The 25,031-nt window shown below is 47.6% G+C and overlaps 1 protein-coding gene across 1 annotated transcript in view; it reads left to right on the top strand.

Moving 5' to 3' along the window:
- Window positions 1–8,030: 8,030 nt before the first annotated feature.
- TMPRSS5 (transmembrane serine protease 5) overlaps window positions 8,031–25,031 on the top strand; it is a 43,692-nt gene continuing 26,691 nt past the window's right edge. Inside the window, exons 1-3 of the mRNA XM_075327637.1 lie at window positions 8,031–8,265; window positions 9,821–9,917; window positions 20,957–21,055. Of these exons, the coding sequence (XP_075183752.1) occupies window positions 8,227–8,265; window positions 9,821–9,917; window positions 20,957–21,055 (235 nt within the window). The 5' untranslated portion in view covers window positions 8,031–8,226. The remainder of the gene's footprint in view (window positions 8,266–9,820; window positions 9,918–20,956; window positions 21,056–25,031) is intronic.

Genomic DNA, 25,031 nt, shown 5'->3' on the forward strand with positions numbered 1-25,031 from the left:
CGGTGGGCCTCGCCACACTAGAGATTGTGCCTGCCTGTCCTGGCCATGCCTTCAGCCTCACTTATCCCGGTGGTACTCGCCACACCAGAGACAGTGCCTGTCTGTCTTGGCCCCCCCAGCTTCAGCTATCCTGGTGGCCCTCACCACACCAGAGACTGTGCCTGTCCATCCTGGCCATGCCTTCAGCTTCAGCTGCCCCAATGGCCCTCACCACATCAGAAACTGTGCTTGTCCAGCCCAGCTGTGCTTCCAGCCTCCGCTATCCCAGTGGCCCTGACTGTGCCTCTCCAGCCCTGGCCATGCCTTCTGCCTCTGCTACCCTCGTGGTCTCTGTTCACACTTAAAACTCAGCCCTGTCTACTCCTGCTTCTGCCCCTGCCCTGGGTGTCAGCTGCCACAGTCCTGGCCTTTACCCCACAAAGGGGTAGGACCAGGGTTTCCCTGTGGTCCAGTGGGTCAACTTTTGCTCATCGCAGTACCATCCCCAGTGGCGAGTGTGACAATTTGAATAGGTCATGGACTCTGCTGACTCTGGTTTTTGCCCCAGTATGAACTGTGCCAAGTAATGGAACTTCACAGAGTGAAGAAACTTGTCCACCTGGCTCTGTCTTTCCAGATACCTTTTTGTTTTTTTGAGTCCTGTTTCTGCTCCTGTTCCTAAGCCTATAGAAGTGACCAGCGTACATACGGTTGAGCTACGATGCGAGAATCTTCAAGCCAAGGCCCAGTGTGACGTTGCGGTGGTGCATCTCCAAACTCCCATCCGATGCCCTCTAAAGCCTTTGTCAGTGTCGTGTGTGGAAACCCCCACCCGATGCCTTCTGAAGCCTTCATTGGTGTTGTGTGTCGATGGAATGTTTCAATTCGAACCTCAATGCTTCATTCCTATCCTGTGGCCAGTCTCATTCAACAAGCCATGGTGGTGTATCTCCAAACTCCCATCCGATGCCCTCTGAAGCCTTTGTCGGTGTTGTGCGTGGATGGAATGCGCCAATCTAAACCCAATGACTAACTTCCTGAACCTGTGGTGCATCTCCAAGCTCCCATCCGGTACCTCCTGAAGCTCTTGTTCGTGTCATGCCTAAATGTAATGCCCCAGCCTGCACCTGAATGCCTTGTTGATGAACCCATGGGAGATACCCATTTGGAAAAGATCTCCTTCTTTGTTTTGTCCTGTCTTGCCTATTTTTTGTGGGTGTGCTTTGGATCCGTGCCGTGTGATTCAGTCTTGCCAATGTGACGCCCTGGGCAAGCCAGGGGTCACAGGTCATCACACCACCACACCCTACACCCCAGTTAGGAACACCCAAGATACCAAAATCCTTGTTGCCTTCCTCCAGGGGCTGATGTTCACACCAGGGGGTGGGCCAGGTGGTTGGCTCCGCCCACCGAGGAGTTCACAGCCCTGGAGGAGGGAGGAACCAGGCAGTTCAAGTTAGGGGAGTAAAGTAGAAGGAAGTAGTAGTGGAGCTAACGAGAAGAGCTGAAGTGACAGAAAAGTGACAGTAGTAAAGCCTGAAGTTGGTCCGGGTGTGTGCCCCGGACTGTGACAGCAAGGTCAGCAGACGGCGGTGATAGTCCGCAGGGGTGACTGCTCGGAGGTTGCTGGAAGGATCGCGGACGGGTAGTGGCCCGGCGGTCTGGAGCAGTATACGAAGAACAGTCAGCACCAGGGCAGGGGCCTTTCGGATCCCGGCAAGGCTAGGAGTCGCCATAATTTGCCAAATCCGTCAGTGAAGGGGACGTCTGTCTCCAAACAACCAAGTCCCGATTGAAGGCAACAGTCCAACCGTAACGGAGAGACACCGCCACTGCCAGGGCACCAGTTTCTCAGGGCCAGCGCCTGCGGGCAAAGTAGGGCTCCTCCGGCCCATATCCAAGCCGGGGAGCGGGTTACCGGTGGGAACCCATCGCAACCATCATCAACTTAGGTGCAGAACAGAGGGACCGTCACTGTCACCTACTGGGGAAAGCAAGTGCAGCCGTCCGTGGGAACCGTCTTTCCAGCCGTGTGTTTTACCGAAAATATGTGTCAACGTCTCAGGCTGAGTGAGTACCACAGTGCCGCAAGGCACAGCGCTGCCCCCGCGTCCACCAAGCCCTGCATCCCCCACCTCATCACTGGGCCCCGGGATCACCAACCCCTACCCACGGAGGGGCAACACAACAACTAGCTGCTCCATACCACCACTCCCGGGATCCCCATACAGAGCAGCGGTGGTGTCAACAAATCACCACAACCGTGGGTGGCATCACGGACAATAACCAATCCCCACACCCAAAAACCCCCTTTCACTCACGGGCGAGGAGCGTCGCTAGAGTCCCCGGCATCCGGCCCATCGCTCGAGCCACCGAGCAGCAGCAGGCACCCGAGCAGTGGGAGAGCGCGGCGTCCCCTCCTCCGTCCGCGACAACTTGGCGTCACGAACAGGATCTTACCGCTCTGCCGTTGGGTAGAGGTGCACCTTGTGACCGCCGGAGGTGTCCGGCTGAAAAATTTCAGAAGTCGCCATCTTTGGCGCGAAAAGTTCCCGCTCGAGCGTCTTCTCGAGTAGCAGAGGCGCGAAGGCCAAAACTCCGCCCCAAGAGAGGAGGGGCCGGAAAGAAGCTAAGGGGGACGCGATGGCGGCTGGCTGCATGTGAGAGCAGCTATAAAAGCAGGGACGCCAGGACTCTGCAGACATCTTGTTCCTGGGAAAAGCTGCCAGCAGCATGTGGATGCCGTCCCGCAACACCGTAGCCCCCGCGCCTGGAACCGCGGCGTGGGTGGAGATCCGGACCGCGCAGCTCTACCAACGGCTGCAAGTCAGGATGCAGCTCCTCATGGAGGAGTGGGAGACCGACATGGCGGATGTTATAGCAGCCGTGCGGAGACGCGAGGAGGAAGCGGAGGAAGGGAGGGTGAGTGACCCACGCCCCGATGGCCTGAAAGGGCCGGTCATCGCGGCTGCGGGACCCGGTCCAAGCCCTCTCCCCCCGCTGCCTCCCTCGCCACGCGTCTCGGAGGCCGTGACCCCGCCACTAGGCCTGCTACCACCGCAACCGGTAGCACTACCCAGCATGCCCGCCCAGGCGGGCCGACCTGCAGCCGGAGCCCGTAGTCGACCGGAGGTGTTGCCCTGGAAGGCTCCGAAAACCGTACCGGAGGCGTCTCCAGAAAAAGTCCCCGAGCCGGAGCTGATGAACCGTTCCGAGCCGGAGGCCCAGCTGCGGAAAGCCCCTGTGCCCATCCCCCACACCTCGGCTGAGGTAGCGCCGGGTTGTCGCTGCAAGGCGGCGCCCAAGGCCAAGACGCTGCGGGACTTGCCGCCCAGATCCCTGACAGTGGGCAACGTCCAGAATGTCCCGCGGGGCCCGACCCGTGCGCCGGAGCTCGCAGCAGCGCCGTATTGGGACAGGGAGCCGGTACCGCTGGGCCTGGAGATCGGTGAGAGAGAGAGGAAGAAGGCGGAACTGGTGGCCCGAGCAATTAGAGAGAAGGAGAGCCTCCGTCAAGCAACGTTCCGTGTCCGGGGCCCGCTGTACGAAGGGCAGGTGAGGCGGTTTGATGTCCGCCGGGGCTATGGGTTTATATATGAACCGGGCCTGGAGGCCGAAGTGTTTGTAGCCCGGCGGGATGTGAATGCCCACCTGCCTGAGGAGCATCCCGGCCGTAACCTAATGCTGGGCGACATTGTGCAGTACACCCGGCACTGTGGGGAGAGGGGGTGGTTTGTGCTGGACGCTAAGCTAAGGGGCAGCCAGGAGTCCCAAGTGAGCGCCGCACCCCCTCCCTCAGGTGATGTTGAGGACCCGAAGTAAGGGCAGCGGATGCCCGCTGCAGCCGTCCCCGTTGGGACCACCAGTCAGCATGTTCACAAGTTTGTTTGAAAGTTGGAAAATGATAAAAGAAAATGATTACCGGAGCTTTACCTGATTTACCCTGATTGAGGAAACCGGCCGTTGCCGGCACCGTTGTCCCCGTGGGGACCGTTTAAAAAGTTTTGCATGGAGAACTTTCCATGGACAAGCCCGTGAACTTGCAGGGCAACCACAGATGCTAGTGGCTTGTAAATAAGTTGTTTTACCGTTACCGTTTCCTCAGTTGCCGCCTCCGGAGAGGCAGGTTGGAGGGAGGGCCCTCAGCAGAGCAGGCTGGGGCCCAGCCACCACAGGAACCGGTGGCTACCCTCTGGAGGGGAAGGACAGATCCCGCTCGGGTAACTTGTGTTGGACTTGGGTCAAGGGGTGCTGCCTGGGTTTTAGGGGCAGCATCAGGGCCAGGTTGCTTGGGTGGGAGAGAGCGGAGACCGTAACCGTAAACCGTTTTGCAACGTTTAAGAAATGTGCCTCCCGTTGTGGGATGATGTTATAATTTATATTATGTTACCGTTTACCTTTTTACATATTTTTCAGAAAATAAAACCGGTGTTGGACGGGCAGCCTGCGGACGGTCTGCATTTTGCTAAGGGGGAATGTGACGCCCTGGGCAAGCCAGGGGGTCACAGGTCATCACACCACCACACCCTACACCCCAGTTAGGAACACCCAAGCTACCAAAATCCTTGTTGCCTTCCTCCAGGGGCTGATGTTCACACCAGGGGGTGGGCCAGGCAGTTGGCTCCGCCCACCGAGGAGTTCACAGCCCTGGAGGCGGGAGGAACCAGGCAGTTCAAGTTAGGGGAGTAAAGTAGAAGGAAGTAGTAGTGGAGCTAACGAGAAAAGCTGAAGTGACAGAAAAGTGACAGTAGTAAAGCCTGAAGTTGGTCCGGGTGTGTGCCCCGGACTGTGACAGCAAGGTCAGCAGACGGCGGTGATAGTCCGCAGGGGTGACTGCTCGGAGGTTGCTGGAAGCATCGCGGACGGGTAGTCGCCCGGTGGTCTGGAGCAGTATACGAAGAACAGTCAGCACCAGGGCAGGGGCCTTTCGGATCCCGGCAAGGCTAGGAGTCGCCATAATTTGCCAAATCCGTCAGTGAAGGGGACGTCTGTCTCCAAACAACCAAGTCCCGATTGAAGGCAACAGTCCAACCGTAACGGAGAGACACCGCCACCGCCAGGGCACCAGTTTCTCAGGGCCAGCGCCTGCGGGCAAAGTAGGGCTCCTCCGGCCCATATCCAAGCCGGGGAGCGGGTTACCGGTGGGAACCCATCGCAACCATCATCAACTTAGGTGCAGGTCAGAGGGACCGTCACCGTCACCTACTGGGGAAAGCAAGTGCAGCCGTCCGTGGGAACCGTCTTTCCAGCCGTGTGTTTTACCGAAAATGGTGTCAACGTCTCAGGCTGAGTGAGTACCACAGTGCCGCAAGGCACAGCGCTGCCCCCGCGTCCCTGCGCCCACCAAGCCCTGCATCCCCCACCTCATCACTGGACCCCGGGATCACCAACCCCTACCCACGGAGGGGCAACACAACAACTAGCTGCTCCATACCACCACTCCCGGGATCCCCATACAGAGCAGCGGTGGTGTCAACAAATCACCACAACCGTGGGTGGCATCACGGACAATAACCAATCCCCACACCCAAAAACCCCCTTTCACTCACAGGCGAGGAGCGTCGCTAGAGTCCCCGGGATCCGGCCCATCGCTCGAGCCACCGAGCAGCAGCAGGCCGCAGCAGCCGCGACAGCCGGACCCGAGCAGTGGGAGAGCGCGGCGTCCCCTCCTCCGCCCGCGACACCAGCCTGTCCTAATTTCTGCCCGTTTGCCACCTTCCATTGACTTTAATGTGATTTTGTCTTGATTTCCACCGGTCTGCTGGCTACGATCGACTTTGAGTAGAGAAACCTTACTTCAGCCTTAAGGAAGAGAGGGTGTAAGGGGGAGTACTGTAATGCTGTGTCCCTGCCTCTCCCCTCCTACAGTGACACTGTCACTCACCGCTGCTTCTGTCTTCTTGCATGCTTGCCCAATGTCCCTGCCACTCCTACACATGGGCTTCCTCCTCCCACCTCCTGGAGTCAGTGCGCATGTCACAGAAGCTAAAAGAGCCCTCCTGGGGAGTGTGCACATGGCTGCCCCCTCTTAAAGGGCCAGCGTGCCAGTCCTAGGAAGTCCCTCTCAGCCTATTGCTGAGATGCATTGGGTATTTAAGGCAAGCTCCCACTAGGGGGTTGCCTGTTCAACACCTTAGTTTAGCTAGTTAGTGTCCAGTGCCCTAGCTAGCTAGTTGTCAAGTCCCCTTGTCTCTCCCATCCATTCAGTCCTGTTAGTTTCCCTTGCCTGTCGGTTCTGACCTGTCGGTGCTAGTGCCCCTGCCTGTCTTCCCCCATCATGGGGGTGCCTCTGATACCCTGGTGGCCTTCGCCACATGAGAGACTGTGCCTGCCGGCCTGTCGTGCGTCCTGCCTCTGCTACCCCAGTGGCCCTCACTATAACAGAGACTGTGCCTGTCCATCCTGGCCGTGCCTCTAGCCTCAGCTATCCTGGTAGCTTTCGCCACACCAGAGACTGTGCCTGTTTGTCCCTACCATGCTTCCAGCCTCAGCTATCCTGGTGGTTTTCACCACACCAGAGACTGTGCCTGTCAATCCTGGTCGTGCCTCCAGCCTCAGCTATCCTGATAGCCTTCGCCACACCAGAGACTGTGCCTGTCTGTCCCTACCATGCTTCCAGCCTCAGCTATACTGGTGGTCCTCCCCACACCAGAGACTGTGCCTGTCTGTCGTGGTCGTGCCTCCAGCCTCAGCTATCCTATGGCCCTTGCCACACCAGAGACTGTGCCTGTTCATCCTGACCATGCCACCAACCTCACCTATCCTGGTGCCCCTTGCTACACCAGAGACTGTGCCTGTTTGTACCGGCCATGCCTGCAACCTCATTCAATCCGGGTGCCCCTCGCTACACCAGAGACTGTGCCTTCCACCAGAGACTGTGCCTTCTGCCTCTGCTACCATCATGTTCGCTCTTCACACTTGCGACTCGGCCCCCTCTGCTCCTGTGTCTGCCCCTGACCTGGGTATCCGCTGCCATAGTCCCAGCCTTTACCCCATAAAAGGGTAGGTCCGGAGTTCCCCTGTGGTCCAATGAGTCAACTTTTGCTCACCGCAGAACCATTCCCGGCGGCGAGTGTGACAGACCTCTTCGGCCTTGCTAAATTAATTTGTGTTGAGAAAGGACAGGCACTCTAGTTGGCATGTGATCACATACGTGCTGTTATCAAGGTTGGAAATTTTGGGGAAATCACAAATGGGATTTATCAGGGTCACAGAGACGGAGTTCAAATCGATCTGCGCAGATATAAATTAATCAGATAATGAGACGTGTTCCCTACTTGAGCAGAAGCTAGCATCTGAACCGTGTATTAAAGAATCTTGTGATTTTACAATACAACATTCGACTTTGACCTTGGAGCAAGAACAAGGAGTCAACATCCCACATCTCACATCCCACATCCCAATTGGTGTGAACCAACTGAGTATGAATTCTCTCAGTATGTTATGAATACCTCTTTGTTCATTGTTCATTTTGGCTTCATTATCTTTAACACATTGCGGAATACACATTTTAGAATCATATTATGAAGCTTCTATGCGATTGTCATATAGACACACAGATAATTATGCAACAACATCTGTACTTTGATTATTTACACACACAGATAATCATATTACATCTGGACAAATGGCCTATAGCCCAGGCCTACCCTCACACTGTCAAGTAACCGCCCGGTCCTTACAATAATACCGGAGAATCCTGAAAAGTACAGTGTGGATTTTCAGTACAATTTTATTTAGAATGTTAGATATTACAAGCAAGTTTCAATCTTAACCATGTTTGATGATGCGGTAGGTATGCTAACTTTGCATTTAAAAAGGAAAGGAACAATAAAAATGCCTTTTTTTAGATATGAATATATATATGGGTTATCCTATGCAGTTTGTTGACTGCTTGGATTTTGGAAATTGATGGTTTACATTGAGTAGTTTTCCAGCATAGGATCAGAACAAACATAACAGGGTCTGAACCTAGCTCAGCTCAGCCCCCGGCCCGCGTTGAAACAACAAACCTATTGAAACAAGCTCTGCTGATTCCGCTCTCTCGTTTCACCAAATAACAGTCTATTCCAGCTGACTGTGTAACAAGTGGCCGCCATTGAGAACCCTTCAATCCTCGGCACCGGGGAGCAGGACAATGCATTGCGATGCCACGATGCTCCGCTCTAATGACAGGGATGACTTTTATTAATGAGCGTGAATTATAATGAATTGTTTTGATGGTTGTAACTTGGATAAGAAGACAAAATGTGCCCCACATACATGGAAACAGACACAGGACATCAGGTATTGCTGAATATGTTATGTGAATGCGAATAATTCTGTGCCAACGTAATACAGTATGTGCCAATTAACATTGATTATGCGGATATTGGTAGATACGATCATAATCACTTTACCTTCTATAGTGCAATTACTCTCATATAAAGTGTAAAAGGGTTTATATACATAAAGTAAAAAAAAAAGCTCGACTCTCCTGTTCTCAAAATTGCTGCTGACGGAGAAGTCTGAGACCAGACATATCCACGCGTTTCCTCTAAGTGAAAACCACAGCACATGAGAAATCTGTTTTCTTAAATGGCGGAGGCTGATGGACAGGTCTAGTCCCATGTTCCTCCAGGCATTTATGGACACAAGAGCTGTGCAATGTGTGAAGGAGGAGGAGAACTTATATACCCTGTACTAGTGTGACTAGTCAGATGGGCCAGGTGCCAAATTTGGATGTGCCCACCTCCCACTCCCCTTGCATGTTGGTCAGATATATGGGCTCTTGTAGCATTCTAAATCCTATAAAGACATGTGTTACCTCCTTCATTATGTAGTAATGTCCCCAATCCTGGGTCCATTTCAAGTATATATATCCCCATCCTGGTATATATGTCCCCCATCCTGCTATATGTCCCCATCCTGGGCCACTTCCTGGTATATATGAACCCCATCCTGGTATATATGTCCCCCATCCTGGTATATGTCCTTATCCTGGATCCCTTCTTGGTGTATATGCCCCTGTCCTGGTAAATATGTCCTTATCCTGGGCCCCTTCCTGGTATATAGGCACCTCATCCTAGTATATGTCACCATCCTGGCTTCTTCTTGGTATATATGTCCTCCAAATATATATCCCTATCCTGGTCCTGGGCCCCTTCCTGATGTATATGTCCCCATCCTGGCATATATGTCCTCATCCTGGGCCCCTTTCTGGTATATATGTACCCCATCCTGGTATATGTCACCATCCTGGCTTCTTCTTAGTATATGTCCTCCAAATATATATCCCCATCCTGGGCCCCTTCCTGGGCCCCTTCCTGGTGTACATGTCCCCATCCTGGTATATGCCCCCATCAAGGGCTTCTTTTTGGTGTATATGTCCCTCAAATATATATCGCCCTCCTGGGCCCCTTCCTGCTGTATATGCCTCCATACTGGTATATATGTCCTCATCATGGGCCCCTTCTGGGTATGTGTTTCCTTATCCTGGGCCCCTTCCTGGTATTTGTGTTTTCTGGTCTGCCTTTCAAAAACCAAAACATGCTACTCACGTCACCTCCCCAAATCCTGTGGTGTCTGCCTCTGTAGCCAGCCCAATGGCCAGCAGCTAACATCGGCGTGCTTACTATGGCTTTTCATGATGTCACTGCTATGTAGCGCCATGGCCCAACACACCATCAGCTATCTGCCTTTGATCGTATATTGCGGCGCAGGGACCCGACAGGTCTTTGCTCTGTGATGCATTTCAGCTGGATATGCACACTCGGACACACGTACAGCTGAATTAGGCACTGGGGTCGGCGGGGGCCCTTTTCTACGGAGTCTAATCCATGTGCTATTAATCTCCACATAGGTTCAAAAGATGACAACACATAGCATCACTCATGGGCTAATGACTACAATCAAAATTAAAGAGGATCGTCTGGAAGTAAGGCAGTGCCTAGATACAGGTAAGAATAAAATTTCCTGAAATAAAAAATGAAGGACTTAAAAATGTGTAGCTATAGAGCTATACTTTCAGGCATTCCTTAATGATTTCCCCCTTCTTATGTTTCTAAAAAAAATTCTAGTTAGGTTCAGAGATAATTAGATAAGAATCACCCATAAAGTAAAAATAGGAAGGGCAACACTAATTGTAGCAATGAGGGAGAACCTTCTCTACCTGATAGGTGATAACAGGATGAAAAGTTCCTGTCCTCCATAGACTCTGCAGGAGTAGAGATGAAATATCAGACTGAGATCGATCTTGTGCCTTATTTTCTTCTTTGCTTTATGTTTAGGAAGCACAACAGGTTATGGGGCTTGAGTGGGATCCCACTAACAGCAAAGAAACACTCAGGGTATCTATTGTAGGGGATTATTCAGCTAATCTGTCACGAAGTATGTAATGAATGACAGAACAGTGGCCCCTAGGCTGGCCCTCAGAATTGAGACCCTGCACTGTCCCTTATCTCAGAGGTAGGCTTGATGGTAGCCAGGTCTGAGCTCCCAGCGTGACCCTGACTCCTGTCCGAGCCCTGATCTTACTCCCCGTCTCCCCCACCTTTGGGGCAGACCAGAAAATACAAAGACAAAACCCCACAAAATGACTTGGGCAAGGGAGAACGAAAACTCGTACACACAGCACACAGGAGAGGCAATATGTGTACTGTGGGACAACGAAAAAGGGTGGAAGTAACGCAAAACGGGGGAACACTCACATCACTCAGACACGCAACATGGATCATCATAAAGAATAAAATGACCAAGACCGGGAATTGCTGGAGCTAATGCTGGTGAACAGGACCTAACTCCTGCAGAGCTGAAGACCAGTGAATCTGGACCAGCCAACGTCCGGCTCTGGCTGAACAATCCAGAAACCTCAGGTTGCTTGTCAGATTCTGTAGTGTGAACAGGGTCTAACAATGTCTGCCAGCAGGTGTGTACAAAGCCGAACATTGCATGACACGATCCTTGGTTTCAGTCTTCGTCAGACCATTCAAATTTAAAAATGAAAAGGCTGTGATTTAGAAGCAACCGATTGTAAATGGCATAAAAATCAAAATATTAGAAAAATAAGTTGCAATAGACCCTGGTTTGTGAAAATATAGTAAAGTCTTGGTATAAGCATGCTCCATTCCTGGCACTTAACTAAACAAAGTACACATTCTTATGTATGGACAAAATCGTGTCTAAAATACCAATATAGTTAATGCAACCCTTCACTGTGCTGCATGAAACAAAAAAATCTAGTTCCAGGCCAATACTGCTCCTGCTTTGATCTCAGCTAGTCGGTCTCTTAATATAAAGAATGGCACGAGACTCCTGCGGTCACTCAATGGCTACTGATCAGCTGCAACCTTCAAGCGAAAGTATGAATGTTCATCCTCCGGGACAGAATTGCCAAGGCTCTGGATAATCAGTGGCCAATGATTGCCTGCAGCGGTCACATGACACTGTTTCACAAGAATAGTGTAGGTTTAGTAGACGAGAAGGGTGCGGGAACATTCTGAATGACTTGATGGACACTGGTGGTTCAACTGCTGTTCATGTCCGGCAGTGCCGTAGACACCAAATCCATGGCCACCGCACCATTCCAATGGGACATGCTAGAGAATAGTTCTCCGGTATTAGTGGGGGTCTTGGTGGTCATCGGCAAGAGGGGCAGTCGATAACTTTCTGTGTTGGAATAACCAATAACCCAAGTCTAACCTTCCTATTGTGGTCTTGTTAGAATTTGACCTTCAAAATGATATTCCCGAAAGAACATGACGGAATGTTATGAAAAAGCAAAGCAAGACACAAACAATATGAGTAATGCATGGAATATACAACAACAGAAGCATTTGTATGCAGATAACCAATATCAGAGCATACATATACATTATGCTTCCATGAATTCAGTTCAGAAAATAAGAAATGATGAGTAAGTTAGCCAGCTATATGCACAGCCAGGTAAATAATTTAGGATTCACCTTGTGAATAAAAAAATAAGAATACATAACACATTTTAGAAAAAAAAAGCAAGTGCAGGTTCTCTTAGCTGACAGAATACCATTTACTCTAATTTAACTAATAAATAATTGAAAAATATCAAATAATTGATCAGAACCTTCAAGAATAAGACAAGTGTGAACAGGTGCAAGCTGAGACAATTAGTGAATATAATAAAAATACAAAAAAAATTGAAATTGGAATTGTATTACTGCAATAGAAACTATGTTAAAAAATAAGGTAGTTAGAGAACAAATTGGCCAATTTATGAGAGCCCAACAGCCAGCGACAAGGTGTATTCCTTTGTTGGGACCTTAACTCTATATGAAAGCCTATAATTTTAAGGGCAGGAAGGATCCAGCTCTAATTAAAATGCCCTAGGCTGATATGAGGCATTCTCAGTAAGTAAGGAGTGTACTGCAAACATAAAAAACTGAATAAATAATTTAGAAGAGCTTTGAGTCAAAGTAAAACTCAACTAAAGTTCCAAAATACTTTGTGAAGTGCACCAGTCCCTCCTGCAGCAAAACAACCCCACAACATGATGCTGCCACCTTCGTGTTTCACAGTTGGGATGGTGTTCTTAGGCTTCAAAGCTTCTCCCTTTTTTCCTCCAAATGTAACGAGCGATGCTCATTATGGCCAAACTGTTAAATTTTAGTTTGGTCAGACCACAGGACATGTCTCCAAAAATTAAGGTCTTTTGTTCCTGTGTGATTTTGCAAACATTAATCTGGATTTTTATCTTTCTTTTGGAGTAATGGCTTCTTATTGGCAGAGTGACCTTTCAGCCCATTTTGATACAGTACTCATTTCACTGTGGATAATGACACAATCTTACCAGCTTCCGCCAGCATCTTCACAAGGTGTTTTGCTTTTTTTGTTGGGTTAATAAGCACATGTCTGACCAAAGCACATTACTCTCTGGCACACAGAATCCATCTCCTTCCTGAGCGGTATGAAGGCTGGACATTCCCATCTTGTTTGTACTTGTGTATAATTGTTTGTACAGATGAACCTTCAGGTATCTGGAAATTGCAACCAAGGATGAACCAAACTTGTGCAAGTCCACAATTCTCCTCCTGAGATCTGGGCTTATACATCCATCATGTTCAACCTATAAGACCTCAGTGTTGATGTAAAGAAAATCAAAGATCTCTTTGAGGAGGTGGCCATGTGCTTCAATTTATGGGAAAAAATTAAATATAATTACAAAACTCAATGGATCAATGACCCATCTCCAGTATCTAGCACAGTCAAGTTGCAATATTATTTCAGAATATTCACTTTCATGATCTCATATGGCAGATTTTCCTGGACCACATGAAATATAAAGTCCATAATTTGTTTATGAAATAAATGCTATGTACTGCCACCTTTCAATGAGCTACAAAGAAACTGTAGGGATTCTGGTAGATGGTGTCTATGGCATTGAGTAATATGATATGGTCAATGCTTGTGATCCCAGGAAGTCCTTGTTCTTCATCCATATATATAAGATATCAGTTGCTTGAACACTTGTTATAAAGAACCAATCTAACCTAAACCAGTGTATTTGGTTGAGTTTAATCTAGTGTATGGTCATCCTGGTGTATGGTCAGTCTAATGGTCCCCGATATCAACCGACAGTCTGTGTCTCAACTCACCCTTGACTAATGTCAGGGGATAGAAAAATCCAGTAAAGACACCCTAAAATACTGTAGGAGCCTGGCAGCGGGTCTCTTGGAGAACACTGGAGTGCTTGGCTTCGTTGAGTGTTCTTATATATAGACTGGTCGGGAGAGATAACTGGAAGGTATCTAATGTGTATGGTGGTCCTTACTCATCACCCTCTTCATATTAAATAGGTCAATTCTAATTGATTCCCTAAGGGGCGTCTTCACTTTTTAAGGGGTATTATAAAGAATGACCTGTGTGGCACAAGAACCAGAGATATTGCCACTGGGAATTACAACTCCAAGCTCCTAAATCTGCAGTGTACTGACAGGGGCGGACATACTGTTGGTTGATCCGGTGCAGCCATGGCCAAAGAGCTAAGAGAGCCCACTACCACCTCCAAAGCAGGCCCAATGCTACATGATAAAGAGCTATTAGTCCAAAATGGGCCCATATACTGTCCATGCACAGGGGCCTATTATGTCAGAGTCCACCCTTGTACATTGACATATGATATTTCTGATTGACCTCAATTTAGAGAAGTGGTTAAAACAGAATGGTTAGGGCACATCCATATATCCGTACAAATTGGTCTGAGATTGGACCGCAATCCACAGAGTGGCCAAGGATCTGCCAACCAGAATGTGACAGTTTCATATATTTCTATGAACCTGTGACGCTTGGGATGGGAGACCCACGGCCACTCTGTGGGTTGCGGTCCAATCTCGGACACATTTGTACAAACGACTAAAAGCTTCTGCGATTGTGAAGGGAGTATAAGGCTTGTCACTACCTTACGGGGTCGCAGGAACGGAAGGGTAGTCAGGAGAATCGGGGTCTGGTAACAGGAGGTCATGTATCATAAGGGGTAAACAGAGACGTAGTCAAGCCACAATCCGAGGGTCACAAAACCAGAAGAACACATAGTTTAAAAAAGGAGCAAGCATAGATGTAGTCAGATAATGATCAGGGGTCCAACACAGGAATAGGGAGCGGGCAGAGGGAAGTCCAATAACAGTCCGAGGTCAGAATACCAAGGTCAGAATACAGCAGAGCCAGAGAATACAACTGGCAGATATCTGGGGGGAGCATGCTCAATAACGAAGCCTGAGCAATTATCCGTAAGATGGAGGAGCTGAGTAACTAGCACCGTCCAGAACCAACCTGGACTCCAGTATAGTGACTAAGCTGCTAGTTCATTATCAAGGATGGCGCTGCACAAAGGAATAGACACACTGTCAGATCTGTAAGCGCTGCAGAGCATCTCCAAAGGTAAGATGCTCTGCACAAAGGAATGGACACACTGCCAGATCTGTAAGTGCCACAGAGCATCTCCAAAGACAAGATGCTCTGCACAAGGATTGGAGACACTGCCAGATCTGTAAGAGCTGCAGAGCATCTCCAGGTTTGTGACATGCTCTGCACAGAGAATCGTGACAGAGAGAAGTAGAGTAGTAACTAGAGTAGGTACTGGGGTTGCAAACAGTGGCGTAACTACCGCGGTCGCAGCGGTCGCGATCGCGTCCGGGCCCGGGAGGTTAGGGGCCCGGCGGCCGCCAGGCAGATCAGCAGCCAGCTCCTGTCAGTGTGAGAGGAGCCGCGCTGATCTGTCACAGACCACGCGGCCGCTATTTGACCCGCTGCCGCCGCCGACACCGGGCCCCCCTCCCTGGTGTCAGCGGCGGCATCGGGGCCCCCTACCTGGTGTCAGCGGCTGCGGCCTCTCCTCCGTCATCGCGCACAGTAATGATGAAGCATAGCGCGGCCGGAGGTCTGGGGAGGCAGGCTGCATTATTATACATTTAGGTCTGGGGAGGCTGCATTATTATACATGGAGGTCTGGGGAGGCTGCATTATTATACATGGAGGTCTGGGGAGGCTGCATTATTATACATGGAGGTCTGGGGAGGCTGCATTATTATACATGGAGGTCTGGGGAGGCTGCATTATTATACATGGAGGTCTGGGGAGGCTGCATTATTATACATGGAGGCCTGGAGAGGCTGCATTATACAGGGAGGCCTGGAGAGGCTGCATTATACATGGAGGCCTGGAGATACTGCATTATACATGGAGGCCTGAGGAGGCTGGGTGCATTGTTATACATGGAGACCTGGAGAGGCTGGCTGCTACATTATACATGGAGGCCTGAGGAGGCTGGCTGCATTATTATACATGGGGGCCTGGAGAGGCTGGCTGCATTATTATATATGGAGGTCTGGGGGGCTGCATAATACAAAATGAAGGACACCTTATACATGGAATATAGGGGTGCATTATGCATGGAGGAGTATGGGGCTGCATAATGCAATATGAAGTTTTATGGGGTTGCGTTATAATACATATAGGACTATGGGGGCTACATTATAATATATGGAGGACTATGGAGGCTACCTTATACATGGACTATGGGGGTGCATTATAAAATATTGGGGACTATGTGGTGCAGTATAATATATGGAGAACTATGGGGTGAATTATAATACATAGAGAACTATGAAAAATTCATGATAATAATTGAAGGACTACTTTATACATGGAGGATTATGGGGGTGCATTATAATATATGGAGGACTATGTGGTGCAGTATTATATATTGAGTACTATGGGGTGAATTATAATGCATGGAGAACTATGGGAAATGCATTATAATACATGGAGGACTATGGAAGTGTATTCTAATATATGAAGGGTTATGTGGGACCCTTTATACTATTTGGAAGGCTATGTGGGTGCTATTATTGTATTTGGAGAACTATATACAAGGGGGGACAAAGATACAAGCAGGGGATATGAGCGTTTTGTGCTAAGGTAAAAAGGCTCTTTTCCCTCAGCACCCAGCTTTCCCATGCTCTGCTATACATCTTCTCTCAGCACCCAGCTTTCCCATGCTCTGATATGGGAAAGCTGGGTGCTGAGGGAAAGATGTATAGCAGAGCATGGGGAGGCTGGGTGCTGAGGGAAAGATGCATAGCAGAGCATGGGGAAGCAATGTGCCGAGGACAAGATGGATATCAGAACATAGGAAAGCTGGGTGCTGATAGAGGGCCTTCAGATCATGGGAAATATGGGTGCTGTGGGTAAGAGCCAAGTGTCAGCATCATTATCCTGTACCCCGAGTGTCAGTGTCATTATCCCGTACCCTAAGTGTCGGTGTACGTGGAGGGGGGGCCCAGGTCTGAACTTTGCACCGGGGCCCATCAAACTCTAGTTACGCCACTGGTTGCAAATACACCCGGATCCTGGAGCCCAGGGTGGCCCAAAAAGTCCTTTTATCCTATATGGAAAGACCAATGCTTTTAACTACTTGCAACAATTGGGAGCCCCATTGGTGCTTTTGCATTGGAGCCCATGAGCTTCAAGTTACACCCAATGGAGAGAAGCAAAAGCTAGAGAAAAGTAATAAATTGCATGTAGATGTAAAGCAAAGGTTATGGAAAAAAAATGAATGAAGAATGCTAAGAAACCTTGGAGGGATGTAAAGAATGTAAAGATATAAGCCACTAAGTAGAGGTAGAATGTGTGACTTATAGCAGCTTTTCCTCTTTATGGGCCATAAGCTGCAGATGGTGGTCACAGCTGAGTGCTGCACAATCCAATAGTTTGTTATGGGGTTTGGTGCTTATTTTTTTATGCCCGCATTCTCCACCGAATGTGGAGTGAATTATTGCAGGGTCTAATGTAAATTCTGAATACTCAATCCTTCAGAATGGTTATGTCAATATTACTTTCAATAAAAGGTTCCCTTGCATTAAAAGCCCAAGGAGAATCTCATCAGGTACACCGCACATGATACAATACAGAGAGCGCGGACTGTAATTGTCTCCCTTTTTAGAGTATCGCCCTAAGCAGTAAGTAATGCATTATGCGGAAGACTTTGTATCACCTCAATACACTAACATGATAATATATTTGAGTCAAGATAGCAATACAATCTCATCCCTACAATACTCATTAAATGTAACAGCGTTCGATCAAAGGGAAAATTAATAATGAACATTTACACCGAATCCCTTTGTGGGAGGATATTACAAAAAAGCGTGGCGAAATGAATAATGTAAATTGATAAAATTCTGAATAGGTTTTTAAAGAGCAAAGACTGAAGAGGTTTATTACTTAGGACAAGGCATATTATTATTTAATGGCCTTTTTATCTATTTTGTGTGTGAAGGGAATGGATAGTAGTGGAATTATACCTGTGACTGCAAAATAAAAAGAAATCATTTGCTGAACGGGTCGTACATCATAGAAACGAGGGAAGATTGGGTTATAATTTGGTAAAAAAAAAAAAGAGGCTGTCCGATATACAGCTTTACCAGAAGTGGCATAATGTCATGGGGTATGTAATGATAGGACAGGGGCCCCTAGGCTGGCCCTCAGACTTGTGAACCTATCTCAGAGGTAGGCTTGATGGTAGCCAGGTCTGAGCCCCCAGCTTGACCCTAACTCCTGTTTGAGCCCTGATCTTACTCCCCCCCTCTCCTCATCCCTTGGGGCAGGCCAGGACAAAACCCCCACAAAATGACACGGACAAGGGAGAAGTGAAACTCATACACACTGCACTCAAACACAAAGAAGAGACAAAATGTGTACAGGGGAGCAATGAAATAAGGAAGAAAGTAACTCACAAAAACTCAAAAGTGCAACATGGATCACCATAAACAGGATAACCACCAAGACCTGGATCGCTGGAGCTTATGCTGTAGTTATCAGGGGCACATACTGGAAGAAAGCCGTGCTTTAAATAGGAAGCAACCTGAGCTCTTATCTTAGTTCCTGCTCACCCGTCTACAGTAATTAACTCCTTCAGAGCTGAAGACCAGTGAACCTGAATCAGCCGACACCTGGCTCTAGCTGAACAATTCAGAAGCCTCAGGTTGCTTGGCAGACTCTGTGATGGGAACAGTGCCTGATGACACGGTGCCACCACGTACATGCAGAGCCGAACATTGCATGACGCATAATTAAACACAAGAGATAACAAATCAAATTTGTATTGAACTTTTTTTGGAATTGCTGAATCCAGTAATTTTGAACAATTTGCGCAAAATGACAAAAATTGACATATTGTAGAGTTGTGGAGGAATGCACCCTCCAGAAAAGGCTGATATGACCTCAGGCACAGCTGAGTGGACTTCCCAATAATGCCTTTCTGTTATCACATTACAAGGAATAACACAGCCAATCATAAGTGTCTACTATAGACTGTATAAAAGCCAAAACAGGGAATGAAGTAACTATTGTGAATAGGGAGAAGACCTCACAGCTCAGAACTTACTCATAGCTAAGTCCATTATGTGTCAATTTTTGGAATTACAATAAAAAGGTTTTCACACCCGAGTATCTATTATAGCCTGTATAAAAGCCAAAACAGGGAATGTAGCAACTATTGTGAATAGAGAGAAAACCTCACAGCTCAGAACTTACTCATAGTTAAATGCATTGTGTCAGGTTTTAGAATAACAAAAAAAAAATTTTCATGCCCGAGAGTCTATTATAGCCTGTATAAAAGCCAAAACAGGAAATGCAGCAACTATTGTGAATAGATTGAAGACCTCACAGCTCAGAACTTACCCATAGTTAAAGTGCACCAATCACCAGGATTTTCGTATATAACCTAAAGCCAGTGCTATACTGGCAGTATCAGGCTGATTCTCTACATACCTGTAGTGGTCAGCTCGGATGTTTAGGTTTTGAAATCCAAGAAAGTAAAGTTTATAAAATCGGCAACTTCTTGAGTGACAGCAGCTGAGCATCAGATAATATCTGGGGGGTATTCATAGTTATCCCCTCCCCCTGTCAGAATTAGCATAAGTATTGTACCATCGGTTCACTTTTTCACTTGCAGGACCTGTGGTGAGGTCATACTCCTGTGACCAGAAGGGGCGGGGGCTCAACCAACAAAGCTGATATCAGGAACCAACATTTTTCTGTTGGCTGAGGCCCCGCATCCAGAGGATGCAGATACTATTAGAAGAGCTACGGGCACTATAAACTCCACTGATGGACCAGCCCATCAGGCATTTGACAGAATTACTAGATAGCCAGTCCATTCTTGGCCCTAAGCACGCACAATGAAGCCAAGGTATTCATAGTTATCCCCTCCCCCTGTTATTTATGCTAATTCTATTATACAATTGTTTTACTTTGTGACTAAAAGGACCTGTGCTGATGTCATACCCATGTGAGCAGAAGGGGCGGGGCCTCAGCCAACAGAAAAATGTTGCTTCCCAGCATCAGCTATGTTGGCTGAGGCCCTGCCCCTTCTGGTCACATGGGTATGACATCAGCAAAGGTCCTTCTAGTCAGTAAATTGATTCTATAATCCAATTAGCATAAGTAACAGGGGGAGGGAATCACTCACCCCACCTATCAGCTGATCGGCAGCTGCTGTCACTCAACAAGCTGCTGATTTTACAAACTTTACTTGCTTGTGTTTCAAAACGTAAACATCCAAGCGGACAACTAAAGGTATGTATAGAATCAGCCTGTTAGTGCCAGTATAGCACTGGATTTAGGTTATATAAGAAAATCCGGTTGATTGGTGCGCTTTAAATATATGTCAAGATGTTCCATTAGCTGTGGCACCTTATCATACTACTGCCCACATCATCACCAGCTGGAGGATACCTATACTGCACAGACACACTTTTATTATTATTATTATTATTATTATTATTATTATTATTGTTATTTATTATTATAGCTTCCACTGGAACTGGTGACTGCCAGGATAGGAAAACGATTATATCTAGTCAGCTAAAGGGAATCTGGCAGTAGATTTTTGTTATGTAATCTGAGAGCAGCATGATGTAAGGTCTGTGAGTCTAACTCCAGCGATGTGTCACTTATTGGACTGCTTGCTTGGTGCAATTTTGATAGAAATCCTGTTTTCTCTGCTGTAGATATAGCAGTGCTCAAAATGCTGAGCTATGTATAACCCCGCCTACACCACTGATTGGCAGCTTCCCACTGTACACTATGAGCAAGCTGCCAATCAGTGGTGGTGGTGTAGTTGCACAGATTGCTTATGACACCTAGTTATGCAGTGATAATCTCCTGCTGATAAAACACTGATTGTATTGAAACTACAACGCAGCCTAATAAGTGACACGTCTCTGAAATCAGTCTCTATGGCTCTATATTATGATGCTCTCAGATTCCCTTTAACTCACTCACTGCCACGATGAAGCTTGATCACCTAACTGGTTTATATAAAATAAGCAATTGTTTCACATACTACATATGAATGTAAAAAAATGTTTTTTGTTGCTTTTTTTTTTAATTCTGCCTATGCAGAGGAATTGGCCAATGATCACTTGTAATAATGTATATGAAATATTTTGCACGTTCTATCTAGAAAAGTCCGAAGACGACAGATGCAGATTCCAGAAGATGTTTATCCTCCTCATTACTCTTGGATTCCTCGTCGGGGCAGCGGTGGGAGTTTACGTCTTAGGTATTGTACCAAGATTTCTTATTTCCTTTTGACTTGGCTAATTCTACTTTAAAGGAACATTAACTCAATCTGCGGCTTTTAGCAATGATACAGATGTGTAAATTGTCCTGAGATCCTCAAAGCGGAAGATAAGAGGCATAAAATACGAATCATGGGGACGGATTTCCATAGACTTCTTAGGGTTGGGGGCACTTCCGAAAACAATAATTTTTTACAGTGAGCAAAAGATCACTTTACGCGATGAAAGAGCATATTGCTCATTTATTGGTGGATAGGCAACCTGTTTACCCTTACAAATTATTGCGAAAAAAGCATTTTTCACAATGATTGCTCATGATTATTTTGCCTTCTCAACGTAGCTAAAAGGGAATCTGTCAGCAGGTTTTTGCTACCTCATCTGAGAGCAGCATAATGTAGGCGATGAGATCCTGAATCCAACGATGTATCACTTAGATTACTGGCTGCAGCGGTTCTGACAAAAGCAGTGTTTTTAGATTTAGCAATGCAGCAGAGCAGAGAAAGCTAACCCCGCCCCACACCAGGCTCTGTATACAAGGTCTATAGACAGAGAGCTGCTAATCAGACAAGGGGGTGTGCTGGATAAGTGCCATCTAGTCACAAGCTACTAGTGCTAAAACAAACATTGCAGGTAAACAGTAAAAAAGTAAGGAAGGAGTTAAAGGGGTGGTTCACCCATATTCATTATTGGTCACATCGATATTATGTTGAGAAACCATGTTTCTCTCAAAGGGCTTGTGTTGCCAATAGTGCCTGTGAGCGATGTTATTGTGCTTCACTCACCCCCTTCGTGTGACCCCCGGGATCTGGTGACATCACGTCAACTGAGGCCGTCCCCAGTCTTTCTGAGTGACTGAGGTGTGGGCGGCATTTCACCGCTCATCACAGCCCATCGTTACAGCCCAGCATCTCCCTGCTCCCTCCTCCTTCACTGCAGAACGTGCAAGCAGGAGCGACGCTGGGCTGTGACGAGCAGTGAAACTCCGCCCACAGCCAAGTGACTCACGGAGACTGGGACCGGCCGCGGTGATGTCAGGTGAACAGGAAGTTGACCTGACATCAGAGGTCACGGAGCCCGGGGGTCAGGCGATGGGGAAGATTGGTCCGCAACAGCGCCGCACACAGGTACTATTGGCAACACAAGGTATTTGAGAGAAATCTTGATTCTCAACATAATATCGATTTGGGCAATAATGAATATGGGTGAATCACCTCTTTTAATGTCTTCAAACCTGCTAAAAAGTTCTTAGGGTGTGAAATTTCATTTTTGGAACAGACTTGTACAAGGGATGGGGCTAAGCTGGGTGGATGCTGGGAGTGTATGTACTTATTTTGCAGTTATGTAATCTACTATTTGCCACCATGTAAGGAACCCCCTAAATGTATGCATGCTACACCTATATTTATGCATGGTACACCTATATTTATGCATGGTACACCTATATTTATGCATGATACACCTATATTTCTGAGGACTATAACAGATCTGACACTCATTAAAATCATGTGGAGACCTTTGGAAATCACTGCCTATGTATGTCTTTAATTTTCACCAGCGCCGTAGAATGAATCCCAGAAACCTTTAATAGGAGTAAGAATTACTCAACAACAACACACTTTGTGATAAGAGACACAACGCTTAATTCTTTGTGTTAATCCCTACAGCATGCTGTCTTTAGATTACATAGCAAAAACCTGCTGACAGATTCCCTTTAAGTCTAATAGACAGTATGGCTTCACATTTTGCCATAAGTACAACACTTGGCCATAACTGGCACACCAAAAGTAATGAGTAGAGTGGATCTGCGCATGAGCAACTATAGCTCCAGTCAAACTGGATCCATAGTGATCAGTAAATTCTCACTTATGCGTTAGTGATATGTCACACAGTGTTTGGCTCTAAACTCGCTGAGTGTCATGGCCGCATCTGACGCTGTTCACATTGCAGACTCTGACACTCCACACTATGTCTCCTTTGATGTTTCTGATGAGCACAGACTGCTCGGGCTTCGACCAGTTGTGTTCTCATTAGTGACCGAGCTTGCAGGAGTTAGTTTGGTTGCCTCTTGGATCATAGGTTGGGCGAGACCGATCACAGTCACGCCCCACCTTTTTAAGATGGAGGTGCCTGTCTTCCATTGCCGACTATAGCTTTAGCTACACCTGTCCGTGTGCTGTTGTATCCCAGTCCTGCTGATGATTGTATTGCTTTGTAAGTGGAGTTGCAACAGCATTCTCTAGACATCCCATTGTTTCCTCCCTGCTCTTATTTTCCTCCTTATCACTTGTTTTCTAATACCTCTGTGTGAGTGCTGTGTAATTGAGTTTTGGCTTCCCCTGTTTGTCCTTAAATGTGGGTTCTACCATTTCTGTCCCAGCCCTTCCCTGGGGTGAGGGAGAGGGGATTAGATCAGAGCAGGGCAAGGAAGGCGGCCCAGACATAGTCACCATTAGACGTATCTCTGGGATCAGGGACAGCTAGGACCCCCTAGCCTGAGGGCAGTTTAGGAGTCCTGGTCCCAAGTTATCCCATCACACCCTATTATATGATAATTTAGTAAGTTGTAATTAACCCTTAAAGGTAAAACATACTGTCACTCTGTACAAAGGGCTGATGAGAAGTAGTACAGCGCACAGCCCACTAGGTGGCAGTAGTGTAGTGAAGGAAGGGTGGCTGAAGTACAGCAGATGTAACTTCAGCAGGCAGTTCTCAGGCGAACCACCAGGGGGCAATAGAGTAGTCAAGCAGTCAGGGTCTAGCCGGGAAGTCAAGTCACTGCAGAGGGAGGATCAAAATCAGGTCAGAAAACAGAACCGAGGTCAGAAGTCAGGAGATCAGGTATGCAGAACGGAACACAAAGGGCACAGGGAACATAAGACAAGACCAGAGGGTGAGGAGACACAAACACGGGAAGGAAGATGAACCAGGATGGGTAAACAGCTGACAGGAGTGGGAAGTCAGGGACTGCTACAGATGGACGAATAGGGGAAGGTACAGGTCAGGGCACGGTAACTAGGAGTCAGATCAAACAGTAAATCTCCCCAGAGCCAGTCACAGGCTGCAGAGCAAAACTATAACCAGCACTGGAATGCAAGTGCAGCGCCCAGATATAGTGTCTCCTGAAACCCAAATGAGGCCGATGGGAGTTAACCCCTGACATGACCAGGCCGGGTCTGGGAAACTCTGGAGCAGATAATACCGGTCCTGGATCATGACATATACAAGATGCAAAATGTAGGTTGACTCTGAATCGGCTATCAGGCTCCCTCTCAGTGCTGCATGTACAGAACATGTCTTCTTCATAGCTGTTCTAATTAGCTCCGATCTTGATGTAACCGGCGGTTTGCTGCCATTTCCAGAATGCACAGTCAGGATTCCTAAATTATTCATTTGTGCACAGCAAACTGTCTGCGTCCGAACTCCCGTGAGAGGTATTCCAGGTCTGGCTGCGTAGAAGATGGCTCAAACCAAGGGCCCAACCACGATAATGAAAGAAGCATGGAGGACCATATTACCGCTAATATCCTCCCTTTGCAGCATATGAACATGTACTAAAATCTCAGCTGATCGTCCTCTTTGCAAATTTTCCAAAACGGCCGTTGCAAAAGTAGTGTTAAATTCCGCTTCTATCCTCGCGGGTCTCATGATGGCTAATTATACAGGATCATCTATTTTTGCCAATATCTATATATTTAATTTCAAGACATGAAGAACCTTCTAACAGGCCCCAGTTGACTGCTCGATGTACCGTACTAAAACCAAACGACTAGAATGTGCAACTCTGCTAAATCGGCATAAGTAAGGGAAAAGTGCAATTACGAGCATCGAAAATCTGCAAACACATAGAAACTTGAAAAGGAGAGTAGTTACTACTTAATGCTCAAGAATATCAAGGACCCCCCTCTGTGCAGGCAACGAGCAACCAATATGTCCTTGTATCTGTGAGGTTTAATTAAT

Source organism: Anomaloglossus baeobatrachus, chromosome 11 (genome assembly GCF_048569485.1).
Source record: "Anomaloglossus baeobatrachus isolate aAnoBae1 chromosome 11, aAnoBae1.hap1, whole genome shotgun sequence".
NCBI lineage: Eukaryota > Metazoa > Chordata > Amphibia > Anura > Aromobatidae > Anomaloglossus > Anomaloglossus baeobatrachus.